At 30.2% G+C, this 21,748-nt stretch overlaps 1 protein-coding gene and 1 long non-coding RNA gene across 2 annotated transcripts in view; both read right to left on the reverse strand.

Moving 5' to 3' along the window:
• LOC144838115 (uncharacterized) overlaps window positions 1-21,748 on the reverse strand; it is a 31,980-nt gene that overhangs the window by 5,748 nt on the left and 4,484 nt on the right. The window contains exons 2-6 of the mRNA XM_078693474.1: window positions 15,393-15,936; window positions 14,045-14,083; window positions 7,734-7,772; window positions 6,203-6,442; window positions 706-756 (exon numbers count right to left, since the gene is read on the reverse strand). Of these exons, the coding sequence (XP_078549600.1) occupies window positions 706-756; window positions 6,203-6,442; window positions 7,734-7,772; window positions 14,045-14,083; window positions 15,393-15,921 (898 nt within the window). The 5' untranslated portion in view covers window positions 15,922-15,936. The remainder of the gene's footprint in view (window positions 1-705; window positions 757-6,202; window positions 6,443-7,733; window positions 7,773-14,044; window positions 14,084-15,392; window positions 15,937-21,748) is intronic.
• Window positions 11,555-13,499, reverse strand: LOC144837001 (uncharacterized). The gene is made up of 3 exons (XR_013611428.1): window positions 13,466-13,499; window positions 12,899-13,192; window positions 11,555-11,613 (listed from the first exon to the last, which is right to left on the reverse strand). It is a non-coding gene; the product is annotated as an uncharacterized LOC144837001 (long non-coding RNA).

A 21,748-nucleotide genomic window follows, 5' to 3' on the forward strand; every position in this document is an offset into this window, starting at 1 on the left:
ATGCTAGCTCATCAAGCAATTTCTAAAATTCATCTTTGACCTCTGACCTCAATTTGAATATTTTGACCCATTGAAAACAAAACAGTCATATCTTTGCAATATGAAAATAATTTTAGTGTCAAATTATTTGAGAGATGCATATTAATATTCGTTCCAATGGAAAAGTTTGTCCAAGTATGATTTTTGGCATTTTTTACCTTTGACCTACATACCATATATAACTCCGTAACTAGCAGTTGGAAAAACTTTAAATAGGGCTCAAATTAATCTGAAGGTATATGTTTCAGAATTCAGTCTAAGAACTTTTCCAAGAAAATTACCCAAAATCTTTTTATTGACCTTTGACCTGTACTGTTAATACACATTGCAATATCTCAAAAACTATTGGCTGTAAAAGGAATTGTTTGAAAAATGTATATTTATATATTGTATAATAACAAAATTTTATAAATGTAAAAGAATCCAATTTATGATCTCTAACTTTGTAATTTGTTAAGATAATGTTTATAGTATTTTTGATGTTCTTATATGTTGCTTTTAAAATTGTGTATCCCTATAGTATTCATGTCTGTTTTTAATATATTGATTGTTTTAAATAATATAAATATTGTATAATAATTTTATTAATATACATTTTAAAAATACATTTTTTTTCAATATTTTATGTGGCAAAATAAAATTAAATCTAAATTTAATACAACATACCTGGGACTGGACTTAATGATCTCTTGAATTGTTTGGATGTTCCAACTTTATCTGTAAAAATATAGTCATATACGATTTATCGCAACTACTAAAATATACAATTTTTTAATTAGTTGGCAGGCAACTCTTTCACATAAATATTTTTTTTTAAAATTACATCCACAAAACACCGGATTAATACTAATGAACTAAAATCCATAGGCCATATACAATGGAATTCCAGAAGGTGGTATACAGTACAGTAGTGCAATATTGACAGACTGTGCAGAACAATGCCACACATAAATTTAACTTCTTTCCAAGAAAATTACCCAAAATCTTTTTATTGACCTTTGACCTGTACTGTTAATACACATTCCAATATGTATTAGGTCGTGTCCACAGATGGTTCTCGAATACACAGTAATTTCAGCGTCAAAAAACTGGTGATTTCAAATGCAGGACTTATTTATTTATTTATTTGTTGACCCATTCACCTTTGGATCGGTGGCACTCACAACATGCGGTGCGGTCCAAAAACAAAACATAACAATTTGAAAAAGAAACAAAAAGAAGGAAAACATAATGAGAGAAAAAAAAGAAAAAAAAAACTAAAAGAAAATTTAACTATATCAATCAATCAATACAACAAAAACAGTCATTAAGAATATTTCAACAAAGACTGTTTCTCCCATGACAAGCTTAAATATCTTTTACAGAATTTATCAAATGCGTTGTAAGAATTGTCAGAGAGAAGAATAGACTCTCCTCCTAAGATAAATCTTAGTTTGCTTTCATCATTTGCATTTAAATATTGTGTCCATATGCCATAATCATTACAGAGTGTCAATTAATTTTCTAGTTTTTTTAATTCTTCTTTTCTGATTTCGTCAAAAGCATTACAGGACTATAATACATTGTCATTTTCAAAAACGAATAAATAGACACAATGATTAATGTAGTCAACTAAAATTAGCACCCTGTGAATTAGGAGAAACTTGTCTCATTTAAACAAACCCAATTTGTGTGTTGTATATAACATTAGAGTTGAGGGATGGGGAAGAGGATGGGAAGAACAATTTTTAAATATATTTTTTATCCACTCAGTAATAGGCCTATCAATAATATACCACTAAACACAGTAAAACATTTGCAATTTAATACTTTTTTAAAACTGTCCCTGTTATAGTCGATTGAAATAGTACATGTAACGATACACCACTATGACATTTATATTTTTTATTATTATTAATTAATACAAACGTTGAGAAGCAACTGTAATAAAGTTTTTATTATTTGTATATTATGTGTTTATATATCTAGCAGTAGAGCATACCCACAGTCACAGTAATAAATGTTATTTGTATATGTGTTTATATATCTAACAGTACCCACATTCACAGTAAGAACATTTCGATTCAAATGGCGACCAAAAATTGTTAATACGTATTTACAATATTGTCAAAGTATTGCAATACTATATCTCAGTTTTAAGTTTATTCTCCAAGGGCCCATGAATTTACCTACTTGTGTTAAACCAAGGGCTCATAAATTTACCTACCTGTGTCGCGGAATAATGTAATAATTATACCAATTAGGATTAGGATTTATTTGAATAAACGTTCGGAACACCTCCCCAATAAAACATCAATTAAAATAATTATCGCCACTCCCCCACCTCCCACCCATCCAAATACCATCTAATAAACGCCCATCCACATTTATACACACAATATTGTAATTGTATTATATTTATAACACAATTATACTATTTTAGTAGATTTCATTGGACTGTTATCTACAATTTACCAAGCATTTGTTATTCTTTTTTACCACTTTTCATATCTACAATAAACACTATACGTAAAACGCTATTAATCATCTAAGACACTGTGAAACAGGTTAGTGAGTAGGTTTAGTTACAAATATCAAAAGCATTTAAATAATGGTAACCGACCAAAATCGTCCAGGCCAGAATGTCCTTCTAAAACTTTTTACCCGAGTCGTTATCATTCCGAGAACCATCGTCTACACTTCCTAGAGGGGGAGCGAGCTCACCCTCTAGTTTGTATACAGGTATATTAAATCTATCAAAATAGTATTTTTTAAGATAATCGGCCTGTTTTCAACATTATGATACTGTACTCGAGTTGTTCCAACTGGTTTTCAGCTATTAAAAACAATTATCGTAGGAGGAGATAGGAAAATGCGAAGCATCCTCATATTATTGTGTGCAGGTATTTTTCAAGAAGGACATCCATTAGACAGTGTATACTACGATCGGAAAACACCCCTATTTGGGACAAATCGTTGAACCTAAATTGTCAATAACTAATTATCTAACTCAATTTAATTAGTAAACAGGGTTACACCAGGTGGTTTAAATCAGTACCGATATTCTAACCAACTTTATATACCATTGAGTAAACATTCTAGAAATAACGCGCGATTTACCAAATTTTGCCCTTTACGTAAATCTATATATAGATAACTTGCCTAGTATAGACTGGGAAAATATTTCACAATATGGTATGTCTATCAACAATTTTTAAATCAATCAAATGTCCTAGAACCTACAAAAATGAACAACATACTTAACATCTTGCTCTGACCACATATCCCTCATGCGTGGAAAATGTAAGAGTATTTATACACTAGCGACTATCATGCAGTAGCTACAGAAGTAAACACCTTAGTAAAGACAAATAAGAAAAAATCAAGACAAATATCTACATGTTTAAAGGGTCTTTCACACCTGTTTCGGGCATGGTTCCGGTCCGGAAATACAATCAAACGTCAATGTTTCATTTTCACGCGGCTACGCGCATATCGATTGGCGCATAGCCGCGTGGATGGATGATGAAATAAGAAAAATGATTAAACGACGTAAAAGAGTCTATAGAATAGCTGAAAGATCTGGAAAGGATGATGATTGGATGGAATTTCGTACTAGGAACTCCATTAAACCACAACTTAATTATATCAAAGGAATTCTAAATATAGAAAATCTCCATACTGCCCCAAAGAAATTTTGGTCATTTATTGCACATAAGAAGAAAGAACGTACTGGATTACCACCATTATCAACCCAATCTGGACTTGAATATAAAGTACCGAAAAAGCTGAAGTTTTAAACTCACAATACACCTGCGTCTATACACCATACTACATCAATGCCTTCAATTAGAAGTCAATTTCCAGAAATGGAGGACTCCGAAATAGACACAGCAGGGGCGGATTGCTATAAGCAGTCTATAACCTGTCTTAGCGCTTAGCCGGCTATAATTCGTGACGTAGCAAGTAGTCTTATATTATAGACCATTGCTATACCGCGGTCTAACCTGTAAACGGTCTTTAAAATTAAAGCCTACTCGAAGGAGTCTTAAACCTCTCTTTTTGTTGCTTTTACGTATTATTTATCATCAAAGATTGAACGAGTTTTAAGTGTTAAATCAAATAATAACGGTGATTTTATTCTTATATAGGACTAGAATAGATTTTTTTGCGTAGAAATGTACGTACTGTTATGATTGTGAATTGAACAAGCGTGACGAACATTACCTTATTTGGTATTCAAAGTACGCCCTCAATTTGTTACTTTACACGCTTTATGTAATATAGTGTGTTGTGAGGTACTGACTTGTAATGAGGACTCTTACTCGCTTGACTGCAGTAACACATATATTGTTTATTCAATAATACTTGATACAATAATACTTCAGTACAATATACAACTATAAGGAACAGAGGATTAGGTGATGCTGTCGGTGACGTGCGAGTGTAGGTGTTCTTCTGGAGAAGTGGCTGTGAGGTGTGTGCTCCGTGAAGTGGCTGTAAGGTGTGTTTGGGCTCTTCTCGAACATGGGGGTATATTGACTTTGGTTCATTAGCATATGTCATTACGTCGTCTGTGAAGTTACTTATTGGTCCTAAGTTGATCCAGGGGTGTTTAGGTAGAAGTGATTAATGGTATAATAAGGTATTTCAATGATGGACAACAATGTCAAATCTGTACTTAAATAGTGTCAATCTCTCCTGGTTTAACGATGGGAGAGGTCACAAAGTTAAGCAAAGTGTTTTCTTTAGAGATTCAATTATAAACTAAATGGACTTTTAAAACATCTGGACAAACTCTCCTCTGGACTTTCTGGGGCAAGTTCGTGAACTCAATTGAATTCTAATACAAAGGTTGATTTCTAAATTATAAATGTATATCATTATATTACAATATCTAAGACTGTTTTATAGCAATGGTCTAACAGGCCGTCTATCTGATAAAGCCGGCTTTAATCGGGCAGTTAAGACCATCAGTTAAGACTGTTTTATAGCAATCCACCCCAGGTGTATCAAAACTCTTGGAAAGTAGCTTCCCCTAATCTCATAATGTATGGCCAACAGTGCTGGCCAGGCAAGGAGCACATGGTTAGTGTTCTCCTCTCCTTATACAGACTACCCCAAATTAAATACGGGAATACATACAACACAATAACAATCAAAATCAATCACATTTATTCATAAAATTGAGAGTATTTGGTAAGAAATTCTTAAATTACAAAGTCAGTTATCAGATGATAAATAGGATTCTTTTACATTTTTATAAAATTTTGTTATTATACAACATATAAATACCAATTTTTCGAACAATTTCACATACAAAAAATGGCCAAAATTTTTTATATATAGGAATGTGGACTACTGAACTACTAGGCATAGTTCTGATCATTGATCATTCATTAAACAAAACCAGTGAACCAGACACAATTTTCTAGGAGTGATATATTGAATAGATCACCACTAATAAGAGGCAGTTGTTGAAATGTTTTTGAGATGAATATTTTAATTATTTTTTCAGACAAACAACTCGGTTTTGTAATAGCAGATATATAAACAAATTAATTTTTATAGCATTAAATTTAGTATTGTTTATCTGTTGCTTCTTTTAAAAATCACTTTGTTATTACAAAAAAGTAAAAAATAAAGAGAGGTGGCAGATTTACCTACTTTAAATATATGATTATACTAGAGAGTACTTCGAGAGTACAAACCTCCGCCTACTGTAAAATTTCCTACTTAAAATGTCCCCGGAAAATATATATATTTAAACAATTTTTTTTTCTATTAGTTCTAAGTGTAAGGCTAACTGCACACTAAAAAGTTGTGGATGAGAGTTTGTGGTCTCTAGGCAGTAAAATAGTTTTTTGTTAGTTGTGACCTTGACCTATGACTTTTCCCCTCAAATTCGAACTCGTCCGAGCTTTTGGGCCATAGATCATTGTGGCCAAATTTGGTGAGAATCGGATAAAAACTGTGGCCTCCAGGCTGTTCACAGACACACACACACGCATACAGGGGTGAAAATATAACCTCCTTGACGGAGGTAATAATACAGTTAATATTTAATTTCCAGTAAATTTTCAGAGGCTTCCAGAATCCTATATTTTTCAGATGGATTTGTAAGTCAATCAATTAATATTTTTATCTTTCTTTAATATAAAAAAGTAAAATACTAATTCCTTACCACGTAACACTGGATTATATAACGAAATGATACTTTCAGTTTCTATTTTCTCAAATTGTATATGCATTCTTTCAAAATATTCACTGAGCTCTTCTAGTATTTCATGAACTTCATTGACCGTTTTTCTACTCAATTCTTCTCGCTTTCCCATTGATTTGAAGAGAAGGCTCAGTGCATATGGTTGTTCACTGTCAGTGACTGATGAAGAACTTTTTTTAAGAGTTACACAAAAATGCACACCTTAAATGAAAAACATAATTGTGTATCCACTTTTTTTTTTCTTATTATAATATATATCAAATGTTGATCAACCTTACCTGGGTCAGATGCGAATTATGTTTAAAAAATGTATTTTCTGGAGTACAAATCATCAAATTGTTAAATAATAGAATGGACAACAGTACACTAATATAAAGTCTAATTTAAAAAAAAGTTGCCATCACTTTTTTATCTACGATTAAACCAAAGTATCATACTTGATAATATTTAGAGGCCTTTTGCCCTCTATAATACATAATAATTTTGTTCTTTAACTATAATATAATCAAATTTTGATCAACCGGTAAAAAATGTATTTTCTGGAGTACAAATCATCAAATTGTTAAATAATAGAATGGATAACAGTACATTAATATAAAGCCTAATTAAAAAAAAAGTTACCATCACTTTTTTTCTGCCCACTGCTAGATGAAAAGCCCTCTGTAAGATAAATTTATTGAAAGAATTAATAAGATTTATCTACAATTAAACCAAAGTATCATACTTGATAATATTCAGAGGCCTTTTGCCCTCTATAATACATAATAATTTTATTCTCACTATAATATAATCAAATTTGGATCAACCGGTAAAAAATGTATTTTCTGGAGTACAAATCATTAAATTGTTAAATAATAGAATGGATAACAGTACATTAATATAAAGCCTAATTTAAAAAAAAGTTACCATCACTTTTTTTCTGCCCACTGCTAGATGAAAAGCCCTCTGTAAGATAAATTTATTGAAAGAATTAATAAGATTTATCTACAATTAAACCAAAGTATCATACTTGATAATATTCAGAGGCCTTTTGTCCTCTATAATACATAATAATTTTATTCTCACTATAAATTATAATATAATCAAATTTTGATCAACCGGTAAAAAATGTATTTTCTGGAGTACAAATCATCAAATTGTTAAATAATAGAATGGACAACAGTACATTAATATAAAGCCTAATTTAAAAAAAAGTTACCATCACTTTTTTTCTGCCCACTGCTAGATGAAAAGGCCTCTGTAAGATAAATTTATTGAAAGAATTAATAAGATTTATCTACAATTAAACCAAAGTATCATACTTGATAATATTCAGATGCGCACCTTTTGCCCTCTATATAAATACATATTAATTTTGTTCTTTAACTATAATATAATCAAATTTGGATCAACCGGTAAAAAATGTATTTTCTGGAGTACAAATCATCAAATTGGTAAATAATAGAATGGATAACCGTACATTAATATAAAGCCTAATTTTAAAAAAAGTTACCATCACTTTTTTTCTGCCCACTGCTAGATGAAAAGCCCTCTGTAAGATAAATTTATTGAAAGAATTAATAAGATTTATCTACAATTAAACCAAAGTATCATACTTGATAATATTCAGAGGCCTTTTGCCCTCTATAATACATAATAATTTTATTCTCACTATAATATAATCAAATTTGGATCAACCGGTAAAAAATGTATTTTCTGGAGTACAAATCATCAAATTGTTAAATAATAGAATGGATAACAGTACATTAATATAAAGCCTAATTTAAAAAAAAGTTACCATCACTTTTTTTCTGCCCACTGCTAGATGAAAAGCCCTCTGTAAGATAAATTTATTGAAAGAATTAATAAGATTTATCTACAATTAAACCAAAGTATCATACTTGATAATATTCAGAGGCCTTTTGCCCTCTATAATACATAATAATTTTATTCTCACTATAATATAATCAAATTTTGATCAACCGGTAAAAAATGTATTTTCTGGAGTACAAATCATCAAATTGTTAAATAATAGAATGGATAACAGTACATTAATATAAAGCCTAATTTTAAAAAAAGTTACCATCACTTTTTTTCTGCCCACTGCTAGATGAAAAGCCCTCTGTAAGATAAATTTATTGAAGGAATTAATAAGATTTATCTACAATTAAACCAAAGTATCATACTTGATAATATTCAGAGGCCTTTTGCCCTCTATAATACATAATAATTTTATTCTCACTATAATATAATCAAATTTTGATCAACCGGTAAAAAATGTATTTTCTGGAGTACAAATCATCAAATTGTTAAATAATAGAATGGACAACAGTACATTAATATAAAGCCTAATTAAAAAAAAAGTTACCATCACTTTTTTTCTGCCCACTGCTAGATGAAAAGCCCTCTGTAAGATAAATTTATTGAAAGAATTAATAAGATTTATCTACAATTAAACCAAAGTATCATACTTGATAATATTCAGAGGCGCACCTTTTGCCCTCTATATAAATACATATTAATTTTGTTCTTTAACTATAATATAATCAAATTTGGATCAACCGGTAAAAAATGTATTTTCTGGAGTACAAATCATCAAATTGTTAAATAATAGAATGGATAACAGTACATTAATATAAAGCCTAATTTAAAAAAAAGTTACCATCACTTTTTTTCTGCCCACTGCTAGATGAAAAGCCCTCTGTAAGATAAATGTATTGAAAGAATTAATAAGATTTATCTACAATTAAACCAAAGTATCATACTTGATAATATTCAGAGGCCTTTTGCCCTCTATAATACATAATAATTTTATTCTCACTATAATCTATATATAAATTATGGTTAATTCTGACATAGGCGAGCACAATGCAAAAACTTCGGTATAAATCTCCGCCTTGGATACCTACCTTATCTATCTCAGATGTACCGCGAAACGTAGATTTGATAACATTAGTTTTCAGTACGACGCTATTATTCCATTTTTGTCTTTTACAACGACAAAATTTAGCGTTACCTATCGAAATTTGTGGATATCACAGGGTTATTTTCACACACTCGCGCTGTTGTTCAACTGGCTTCCGGGTCCGTCACTTCCGGCAAAATGGCCGTTGGTGGCAACATTTAATATTAAATACAAATATTTTAGTGGTTCAACGTATCGTGAACTAGGCCTACTGCAATTAATTTGTTTTAGATATTCAACTAATCAATTATATTGATTAAAGGCATTTACTTTACGTGAACTACAATTTGTTTTAGTAATTTAACTATTATTGAAGGCCTTTACTTTTACGTGAATCACATTTTAGTGATCATGAACTACAATTTGTTTAGTAATCTCACTATTATTTAAGGCCTTTATTACTTTTATGTGATTTTGGTGATTCAACTGAATCGTGAACTAAAATTTAATTGTTTTAGATATTCAACTATCAATCATAAAGACCTTTAATTTACGTGAAATACAATTTGTTTTAGTAGTTTAACTAATTATTTATGCTATTTATTAATCATTTTATCAAATTTAGGTGCGATTCAATGTTTACTATAGGAGGCCTGGTAGGCCTACCAGGGAAACACCTTTACTGTTTAAATTTATATTATCGATTATTTCTGTTGCTTGCTCTATTGATAATTATAAATGGTGTCTACTACGACCGATATATAAGTAGGCTACGACAGTTGTTATTTGATCATTTTGTTCCAAAATTTAACAAGATGCTGTTGTCATGATATATTGTGACACAAATGATAAAGCCCCCCTCACTGTCACCCCCTTTGATCAACTATGCTTTTGGTCTCTTGGTACGGTCACGTTAGAGACTGTTTCAGTGATTTATGACCCCTATTAACGGTTTCTTCCTGTGTGTAACGTTCAGATAATATATATAATATCATATGTATATTATACGTATACTGTTCTTTACAATTATATTATTTGCATCTTACGTTCTTATGATTACTACCAATTACTCATCAGTCATATGCATAGGTGTCAACCGGGCCTCAGTTTCCAGAGGCGTTGGTCATGTTTTCGAGGACCATTCGGGTACAACCACTAGAAACCCTCTAGTATAATCAAATTTTGATCAACCGGTAAAAAATGTATTTTCTGGAGTACAAATCATCAAATTGTTAAATAATAGAATGGATAACAGTACATTAATATAAAGCCTAATTTAAAAAAAAGTTACCATCACTTTTTTTCTGCCCACTGCTAGATGAAAAGCCCTCTGTAAGATAAATTTATTGAAAGAATTAATAAGATTTATCTACAATTAAACCAAAGTATCATACTTGATAATATTCAGAGGCCTTTTGCCCTCTATAATACATAATAATTTTATTCTCACTATAATATAATCATATTTTGATCAACCGGTAAAAAATGTATTTTCTGGAGTACATCTCATCAAATTGTTAAATAATAGAATGGACAACAGTACATTAATATAAAGCCTAATTTAAAAAAAAGTTACCATCACTTTTTTTCTGCCCACTGCTAGATGAAAAGCCCTCTGTAAGATAAATTTATTGAAAGAATTAATAAGATTTATCTACAATTAAACCAAAGTATCATACTTGATAATATTCAGAGGCGCACCTTTTGCCCTCTATATAAATACATAATAATTTTGTTCTTTAACTATAATATAATCAAATTTGGATCAACCGGTAAAAAATGTATTTTCTGGAGTACAAATCATCAAATTGTTAAATAATAGAATGGATAACAGTACATTAATATAAAGCCTAATTTAAAAAAAAGTTACCATCACTTTTTTTCTGCCCACTGCTAGATGAAAAGCCCTCTGTAAGATAAATTTATTGAAAGAATTAATAAGATTTATCTACAATTAAACCAAAGTATCATACTTGATAATATTCAGAGGCCTTTTGCCCTCTATAATACATAATAATTTTATTCTCACTATAATATAATCAAATTTTGATCAACCCGTAAAAAATGTATTTTCTGGAGTACAAATCATCAAATTGTTAAATAATAGAATGGACAACAGTACATTAATATAAAGCCTAATTTTAAAAAAAGTTACCATCACTTTTTTTCTGCCCACTGCTAGATGAAAAGCCCTCTGTAAGATAAATTTATTGAAAGAATTAATAAGATTTATCTACAATTAAACCAAAGTATCATACTTGATAATATTCAGAGGCGCACCTTTTGCCCTCTATATAAATACATAATAATTTTGTTCTTTAACTATAATATAATCAAATTTGGATCAACCGGTAAAAAATGTATTTTCTGGAGTACAAATCATCAAATTGTTAAATAATAGAATGGATAACAGTACATTAATATAAAGCCTAATTTAAAAAAAAGTTACCATCACTTTTTTTCTGCCCACTGCTAGATGAAAAGCCCTCTGTAAGATAAATTTATTGAAAGAATTAAGAAGATTTATCTACAATTAAACCAAAGTATCATACTTGATAATATTCAGAGGCGCACATTTTGCCCTCTATATAAATACATAATAATTTTGTTCTTTAACTATAATATAATCAAATTTGGATCAACCGGTAAAAAATGTATTTTCTGGAGTACAAATCATCAAATTGTTAGAATGGTATTAATAGAATGGTAAAACATTAAAGTAAATAGTATTTTTAGACTTTATCTATTCATTATATTTTATTACAATAATTCACAAAAAATAAATAATATTATGGTACAATAATATATTTTATCATTATCAACAAACAAAACTAAAACATACGTAGTTATAAAATAGAAAGAAAAGCAATTTTTTTAACCTCCAAAAGTTAAATTTCCGAGTACCTAGAGCTCCATATTCAACCATGATAGCCCTGTCAGATGGTGAAATATTTATACATATTTTCGTTTTTATACCTATGCCCCCACCCTCTAGTTAAATTTTTCAGGATTCCCCACTGATATCGAAAAAGGATTGTTGTAGATTATCTTACATATGTTGTGGGTATCAGTGGCTGCATCTCATATATATCATTGTCTATCATATACAGTAGGCATATATATATATTTTCTTATTCAAAAATGTTAAAACTGCCTCAATATAAATTTATTAATGCATATCTAGATAAAATAGTTGGACCTGGTGATTATTTTGTTACAGACCGCATTATAACACCAGTAGGTGATTTATTGTATTTCTTGTACATATGCTATGTATTGGTGAAACCAAACGTAGGTAACAGGTTCGTAGAACATTTAAGGTCTATTAGACTATGGACCTATACATAATTATACTAAGACTCCTGGGTTACCTGTGTAGCCACCCATTTTTGTAATAATTATCATTTTCTTTTGGACATTACCATTATTCACAATAAACAATTATTCACACTGGCTTTATAAGAAACTATTTCTGCATTATACCTCATAGGTTGTTTGGAGGCGTGTTTTTATATCTATGCCTTTGTGTTGACATCTTTGATTGGCTGATTTATTTGATTGTAATATCATTAATGATAAGATGTTATCATTTGTTACAGTTCCCTTCATTTTAATTTTTATTAAGAGGCAGTATTAACATTTTGATTTTGATTTTTTCCATCAACCCTGCCTGTAGCCCTTTGATTTATACTCATATATTATGCAATTTATGAGATTAACAGATCTTCTTATCTCACTCAAAAAAAAGAATACCACCATCTCATAAATTGTACCTTTATCCATTAGTTTCCTTAAAGCAGTTTTGTATTCTTCTAAATTAAAGCTGATCTTCCAGTCTTCCAAAAACTTTTGTTGATTTTCTGGTTTTAAGATGTCTGCTACACCAATGATTAGCTTGTTTTCCAAATGCATGCTCATTAATTCTTTTAAAGTATTTTGATTATTTGTACGCAGACAGAATACTAGTGATGCATTTTGATTGAAGAATACACGTTGGCTCAATTTGCTCTCTTTTTGTACGCCTTGTTGCTGAATAGACTTAGAACCAACAATCGTAGGCTTTGTACCTTAGAAATAAAAAATAACAACATATCTTTAATATGAAAACGTAATAAATTCAAATAATATAAATAATAGAAATGTATAGAAAATGTTGTACTGTAGAAAGAAGTAAAATATGAAAGTAGAAAAGATATAAAACTACAATAGTTTAATAAAATAATCTCAAAAGTATCAATTAGTGTAAAAAATGTATTTTCTGGAGTACAAATCATCAAATTGTTAAATAATAGAATGGATAACAGTACATTAATATAAAGCCTAATTTAAAAAAAAGTTACCATCACTTTTTTTCTGCCCACTGCTAGATGAAAAGCCCTCTGTAAGATAAATTTATTGAAAGAATTAATAAGATTTATCTACAATTAAACCAAAGTATCATACTTGATAATATTCAGAGGCGCACCTTTTGCCCTCTATATAAATACATAATAATTTTGTTCTTTAACTATAATATAATCAAATTTTGATCAACCGGTAAAAAATGTATTTTCTGGAGTACAAATCATCAAATTGTTAAATAATAGAATGGATAACAGTACATTAATATAAAGCCTAATTTAAAAAAAAGTTACCATCACTTTTTTTCTGCCCACTGCTAGATGAAAAGCCCTCTGTAAGATAAATTTATTGAAAGAATTAATAAGATTTATCTACAATTAAACCAAAGTATCATACTTGATAATATTCAGAGGCCTTTTGCCCTCTATAATACATAATAATTTTATTCTCACTATAATATAATCAAATTTTGATCAACCGGTAAAAAATGTATTTTCTGGAGTACAAATCATCAAATTGTTAAATAATAGAATGGACAACAGTACATTAATATAAAGCCTAATTTAAAAAAAAGTTACCATCACTTTTTTTCTGCCCACTGCTAGATGAAAAGCCGTCTGTAAGATAAATTTATTGAAAGAATTAATAAGATTTATCTACAATTAAACCAAAGTATCATACTTGATAATATTCAGAGGCGCACCTTTTGCCCTCTATATAAATACATAATAATTTTGTTCTTTAACTATAATATAATCAAATTTGGATCAACCGGTAAAAAATGTATTTTCTGGAGTACAAATCATCAAATTGTTAAATAATAGAATGGATAATTAACAGTACATTAATATAAAGCCTAATTTTAAAATTTGTACCTTAGAAATAAAAAATAACAACATATCTTTAATATGAAAACGTAATAAATTCAAATAATATAAATAATAGAAATGTATAGAAAATGTTGTACTGTAGAAAGAAGTAAAATATGAAAGTAGAAAAGATATAAAACTACAATAGTTTAATAAAATAATCTCAAAAGTATCAATTAGTGTACTTTTAAGTGATTATGATACTCTGTAATTGTTCTTTTTCTTTAAACCAAAACCCATTGCACATTAACTGGTGGTGGTGGTTTAAATTCTTTACTACTATATAGAATTTAAAGAACTACGGTATAATAAAATAACCAAAGAAATATAAAACAGAAAAAGAGAATGTCATTAGGGACTCAAATTAAATATATTCTTCTTCATCATTATCATTCCTAAAGCCTGAATGGCCAGATTTTACAGGAAAAGGGGGTAAAAAATCAACTACAAATCGTTAAAATCTGAAATCGTTAAAGTTGAAACCAGTTCATCTTTAACGTTATGATCGTTAAAACTGACCAATCAAATGGTCCACAAATTACATCATTGCAAGTTGTGAAAAATAGGTACGCACTGACAATTCTTGAATTTTTACAACGCGACAATGTTTTTTACTTTTTTTGTACACTTTTAAGGTCTGATATTTCAAAACAACAAATGTAAGTCAAATTAAATGACAATATCAAAACAATTTTATGTTTGTCTTTAGTGTAAGCCTAGAATAAGATATCAGCAAAAGCATTTCCTAGGCTGAGTTGAAGCATCAAGACCTGTAACTTTTTCAGTTTTCACGCGGGGCCGGCTGCGCATGGCCGGCCTTGGCGTGTCCCAGCAACGCTCGAGAGAACCAAGAAACTATAAACGAGTAAAAATGTGTAAATATTAGCGGTCCGACTCGATCATCGTCATCGCTATTTTATTTTCAACTTCAACAATTTTAAACTTAACGCAACTTAACGTCGACAGGAAAACAGGCTTTATACAATATGTACAAAAAATAGATGGGACAAAAGAAATTCAAGTGAGCTTATGAGAGCAAGAGGATAAATATACATACCTTTACCGAGTAATATATTCTTTGCACGCTCTCTAAGCAACTTCGCAAACCTAGATACTTTGTCTTGTTTATCGGCTAACTGTCCTTGAATCTCAAGGTGAAGTACTACATCCCAGATATTTTGGAAATTGTACGTTGATAATTGATAGTTAGTAATAACAGCATTAAATCCATCTAGGGTAACATCTCTTAACGCCATAAACAGTCTTTTCCTATATGGTGACAATGGACGGTAATATTCAGTACTTTGCTTATTTTCTTGTTTATACTTCACAACAAGATCTACAGCAAACTGCTCCTGCGATATTTCAGCAATATCAAGAAGTAGTTTAACATTAACATGAGAGATAAAACCTTTCTTTTCTGCTGTATTAAGGAAATCATGAGCAGTGTAGCCCGGTCTTGTGATTTCCTCCAATTCCAAATGTTCAAACAATAAGAATTTTAACCATCTTTCACTTTTATTATAACATCTACTGAAGTCATCTTTTAAAATGATGAACTTTGTTATTGCATCAATATCATCCATTTTACAAAGTATAGCCTGGAAAATCAAAATAGTTATCAGTTTTCAAATTTTAGTAAATTATGCTGGGCAATCAATAACCTTTAAATATCTAAAATGATGATTTAACCTTTTAGGTTAGGATAGTATTTAGGACAACATAGCTTTTTACAACAAATTACCAAGTTATTTAAAATCAAAACCATAGTCAATGAACAAATGGTGAAATAAACTGTCAAATGTTGTTTTGTATCATTTAATAGCTTTTTCAATTCTAAATATATTTTTAACAACGGTATGTTAATTTTCATAAAAAGAAAATGGTACAGATCATGGTAATTTTCTTAGCGTTCAAAATCATGTGTATAAAATTGTTATTTATGTCAAACCGGGTATCGCATAACAAAGAAGCATCTGTCCAGAATACCAATGTTAATTTTGTCCTGCCTCTCTAACTAATACAATTGATATTGTAAAGAAAGGAATTATGATATTTTTATATTTATGCCTTTGATTGTTACTTATGGTTTGGTTAATTATCAATTACCAATATTGATTCTCCCTAGAAAATTCCCTGGCTACAACCCTGGATATACCCTTGTCTAGTTATATTATGGTGTAACAAAATATCCAAACCAAATTTAAACCATCTAAGTATATGATAAAACTATCAATATAATATTAGAAAAACATATTTAAAAACAACAACATACTGTACTACAATCATATCCTTTAACCAGGGAAAGTGAAATTACACACACACCCTGTTTTAACAACTTGCTGTGAGTACATACCGTATATTTCGGTATATAAGTCGCACTTTTACACCGAAATATACGGTATGTACTCACAGCAAGAATTACGAGTAATGATTCATTTCGGTTGCGCTTCCGGTAAATCAAACTTCCGGCGATTTCTATGGAACGCCGCTCAATGCAGTACTGTACACTGTAAGCTCTAATTAAAGATCGAAGCATATCGAAGTGTAGGCTCTATTAAGGTTTTTAGGTGTTTATTTAAAAATGTTTTTATATAATAATCATTATATTTAAATAAATATTGTAAATACAGTATTTTATTAGTTTAACTTTTTTTTAAATGTTTTTATAAGCATTATATTTTAATATATTTTGTAAATATTCTATTTGTTTCTGACGGGAAAAACAACAAACAAACTCACTTTACACTTTTGTCAATGATCATTCAATATTTTTATTGTGTTACACACACGGTCATGCACTCGATGTTGCGGGTGCGAAACTCATGAATAACAAGTTAGAAAGAACTTTTTGAGGCTGGGCGCGGCCGAGCCTAGGTAAGAAAAAACCTAAATAAAGGGACGCCGTTGTAGATCTAACAAAATATATTATTACAATAATATTGATTACAATGTAAAAAAACATTGTTTTGATGAAATATAAAGTGCATCTTATACATCGACAATAAAAAAAATACTGATATTTTACTCTCAGTTAGGGGGTGCGTCTTATACACAGGTGCGACTTATACATCGAAATATACGGTTGTTACCAACCTGGAAGATCTGAACTGCATGATAGACTCCTCCACTTGGCATAGGGGCACCTAGAGCCCCGTCATGGCTCAGGGACAAACTCCGGGCGCCTGGAGCTCGTCAGACAAATTTGGTACGTGTGGTACGCTGTTTTAGAATGTTTACTTATGGAATGTTATCAGATTAAAAATATATTGTATTTTAATGTCAAATTTGGTCGAAAACAAGTTATTTACCTGAAAAAACTGTACTTTAAAGCAAAAAATAGTAAAATTTACTGGAAGTCAAAGGGTTTTTCCGTTTTGTCTTTTTATAAGTGAAACCAGTTATTTTTTTCTACGGAAGTGATTGGCCTATTCTGACTTTACTGATTTTGGAGAAGAGTGTTATCCAACATTACGGATGGACACTTTTCCAAAACATTTGACTTTATCAATTGTTAAAAATGTTCTGGTAAAAGGTTTAAATTCTTTGTATGTTTTTATTTACTTATTTATTTATTCAAGATCCAACAGTGTAAAGAAAAACAGCAAAACAGGATCGCCATAAAATATACATTTGATTAAACATAAAAAAGAACAAGGAACAAACAGATTTATATATTATTAAAAATGACATTAAAAGCAGAAGTATTACAACTAAAAATATCGATGTAAGGAAACATTTGAACTAAACTATTATATGAATGAGCAACCCGACAAAAAATACCATTTTTACATACATTAACACGAGAAAACTGCACTTTTAAAAGATTATTAATACAAAGTTTACCCACGGTGACACGAAAATGAAATTGAGAGACAAATTTACAATCAAACTTTGAATTTAGGCATTTAAAAAGAAAAATCATGTCGGTTCGTGAGCGTCTAGTACTTGGCAAGAATTTACTGGTGTTGACAGAACCGGCTGCTGGGCCGCGAAACTTTATGAATTTAGTATGAATCCGATCGATTCTTGTGGCTGAATTTGGGATATTGAGTTGTAGATAACAGAACAGAAGTCCAAGGACGGAGTAATTATTGAGGTATAAAGGGCAAATTTAGCTGGAGGTGAAAGATATTTGCAATGCCCGAGCAGCCGGAAAACTTTTGATATAGTGGGGAGTAATGAGATGGGTCTGTAATTAGTAACTTTAAGTCTTGAATTAGATTTGTGTATGGGGACAACGTTGGCGGTTTTCCATCTTTCAGGGAAAACACCAGTCTGGATAGAGAGACGAAATATGAGCGTGATTGGAAAGGATAAGGAGGTAGAACAGAACTTAAGGACTTGGTTGCTAATAGGGTCATTGCCCGCCGCCTTGCGCACGTCGAGCGACCTCAAGATCTGGTCAACTTCATCCTGCCGAATAATGATGTTGTTCAAGACATCAGCGTTTACCTCCGGGAGACATCGATACACCGCAGGTTCAATGTCCCTGGAGTCTGAGAAATTAGAAACAAAAAAATGATTAAACATACTAGCTTTGGCTTTCGGAGTCTCTGCAGCCTCATTAGCATGATTGGTAATGGTAGAAACAGTGGATTTTAAGACTCTTTTGTTTTTTAACCATGACCAAAAACATTTGGGATTGGTTTTAATATTAGATGACAATGAAGTTAGATAGACTTATACTTAATTTTCATAAAGTTTCGTCGGCCAACACAGAAGTTTTGCCTGCTAATAATGGCTAAAATTTCTTCCAGATATTGTGAAAATGCTGCTTGTCCTTAAAAGCAGTTACTAATTCTCTATCAAACCAGGGTGGTCTTTACTTTTTAACTTTCACAACTGGAACAAGGTCTCTAATAGTAGCATATACAATATCGTAAAAAATATATCAAGCTTATCGTTTACATCGTTACTAAAATCAAATAGTACTTCCCAAGGGAACCTTGTAAAAGTTTCGTTAAGTTTTTAATAATAATAATAATATTTATTGGTTACTCTCCTTTAAAACGGAGGAACACTCTCGTAACAAGAGGTTCGACCCATACAAAATGTTTACAAAATAAAGTCATACATTTATTACAATATATGTATATACAGGTACAAAAAGTTAATAATGGTTCACAATTACATAATATCAAGCAGCACAAATTCTACTGACTTATAAACAGTAAAAAAGAAAGAGAAAAAAAAAAATCATATTAAGGCGTAGAAATGTTTTTCCATATTTCAGTCCTATGTGACATAGCTTTAATTAAAAATGATTTACTTTTATTGTCAAAAATGGAGCAAATTGATTTATCTTGGTACAAGTTATATATGTCGTCTAGTAATAAGTGATGCTTAAATTCTGTTGAACCATTAATAAAAATGTCCCAATAATGTTCATTAATTGTACATAAGTCACTTTTCAATTCATTAAAACAAGTATTTCTTATGGAGGATAAACTTACACAATCAAACAAGAAATGATCAATTGTTTCTATTGAATTACTTTTACAAATGAGACAATGGCCTGAGTAGGAATCTGACCATAATCGCTTTCTGCCTTCTAAATCTAAGTTATTGGTTCTTGCTTTGAATTTTAGGTTCGATCCTTTAAAATTTATTCTATCTAAAAGATAATATTCCATATATGGTGTATTTTTGTATTTAACGTAGTCATTTAATGTTGTTTTTGTTTTTGCCCTTTCAAACCAATCTTGGTTATTACATTCAGAAATATTTTTCTTAAAATATTTTAACCAATAACCTTGAGGTTCCATATTGAATTTGTCATTTAAGTTACACTTTTCTAATATTAATTTAACATTTTCAATCCATTTCCATCTTGTTGAAAATCTAACCTCCATAAGTTCTTTACATAATAAATGTGGCCACCTATAATCTTCCATCGTCTTAAGACTATTAAAGTAACCTATTCTAAATTTGTTTTGTAATGTTTCAATGGATTGTCATCCTAAAGCACCTAATAATGCTTCATTGGCGACATTTCTAGGTGCTTTTAATATGATTTTAGCCATTTGGTACTGTAAATTCTCAAGTTTTTGGGTTAATGATTTGTTACCAGGAAGCCAAACAGAACATGCATAGTTAATTGTGGGAAGACCAATTGTATTCCATAACAAATTACCATAGTATAATACTCTGTGGAAGTCGTCCTGGTTATCGATAATTGATTTTATGTAGGCAATTATTCTGTTGCCCTTTTTAATTACCTCTTCAATATGATCATTGTCATTATTTTTTCTAGATATAATCGTACCTAAATATTTATATTTATCTGTTTCATCAATATAATTATCTCCTAGTTTCCACTTTCTATATTTATGAACTCTTTGACCAGTTATTGGTACATTTGATTTTTTTAAATAAAAATTAAGTTTTCACATTTTTGAAAAGCTACCAGCAGCGTTTAAAAGTTGTTCAAGATCGTGTGCATTTTCACCGATTTCAAAGTTTGCTTTTTTATAATTAAATTGATATCTAGTAAAATTATTAGCAAAATCAATGTTATCGTTAAACTTGAGCATGAAAGAGATTGATTCGTGGTCAGAATTGAACACATTTTGACCAGTTTTTATCTCGTATACCAAATCGTTGTTGTTACTCAAGACTAAATCCAGAATTTTATTGTTACAAGTGTTATTTAAGTTGCATTGTGTGAGGTTAAGTCCATCGAGAACAGAGTCTGTGAATAGTTCAGATATGGAGTTAGCTGGTGCGTGGTATGTACCATCAGGAAGCCAGAGTATGTCCGAGAAATTAAAATCTCCTACGATTAGGAGTTTATGGTCTGGATAGCTCCGCATGGATGACTCCAAAGTTTCGATGAGATGTTCAACAGAATGTGTAGTTGGTCGCTTTCTTGTAAATGCTTTAATTGTAGAACGTAATTATTTATTTATTTATTTATTTTTTTCTGTGCTCTGTTCTGGGTTGACCAACTAGCATAGGTGTTTAGCACCTGTTTGATCTTTCCTTGCCCCCTTTTATAATTGTTTTGTCTTCTTTGTATTGTATATGGCAGAAAATTAAATAAATAAATATAAATAAAATTTCTTTGTGTTACGGACGGACACTTTTGCTCCTAAAACATATTTGACCCACTTTCATAATAAAAATTTCCAAATATGTTTTTTATTCTGGAAATATATTGTTTAAACAATAAGTTTGCTTGCACTGTATTTAGGTTTAATATAATTCAAAAATGCCAAAGTAAGACCTGTTAAAGCTAATATGTTCAAATGACTAATTCGCTACAAAAAACATGGTAAATGCCTATTCATTAACATAGTAAAAAATTAAAAAGTTGTTATATGATCATGAAAACAGTGTAAAGTTATAAAATCACATTATGATTATCTCATTAGCATTAGTAGTTACACTTTTACAGGAAAAATAAACTTT

This window comes from Antedon bifida, chromosome 3 (genome assembly GCF_963402885.1).
Source record: "Antedon bifida chromosome 3, ecAntBifi1.1, whole genome shotgun sequence".
Taxonomy (NCBI): domain Eukaryota; kingdom Metazoa; phylum Echinodermata; class Crinoidea; order Comatulida; family Antedonidae; genus Antedon; species Antedon bifida.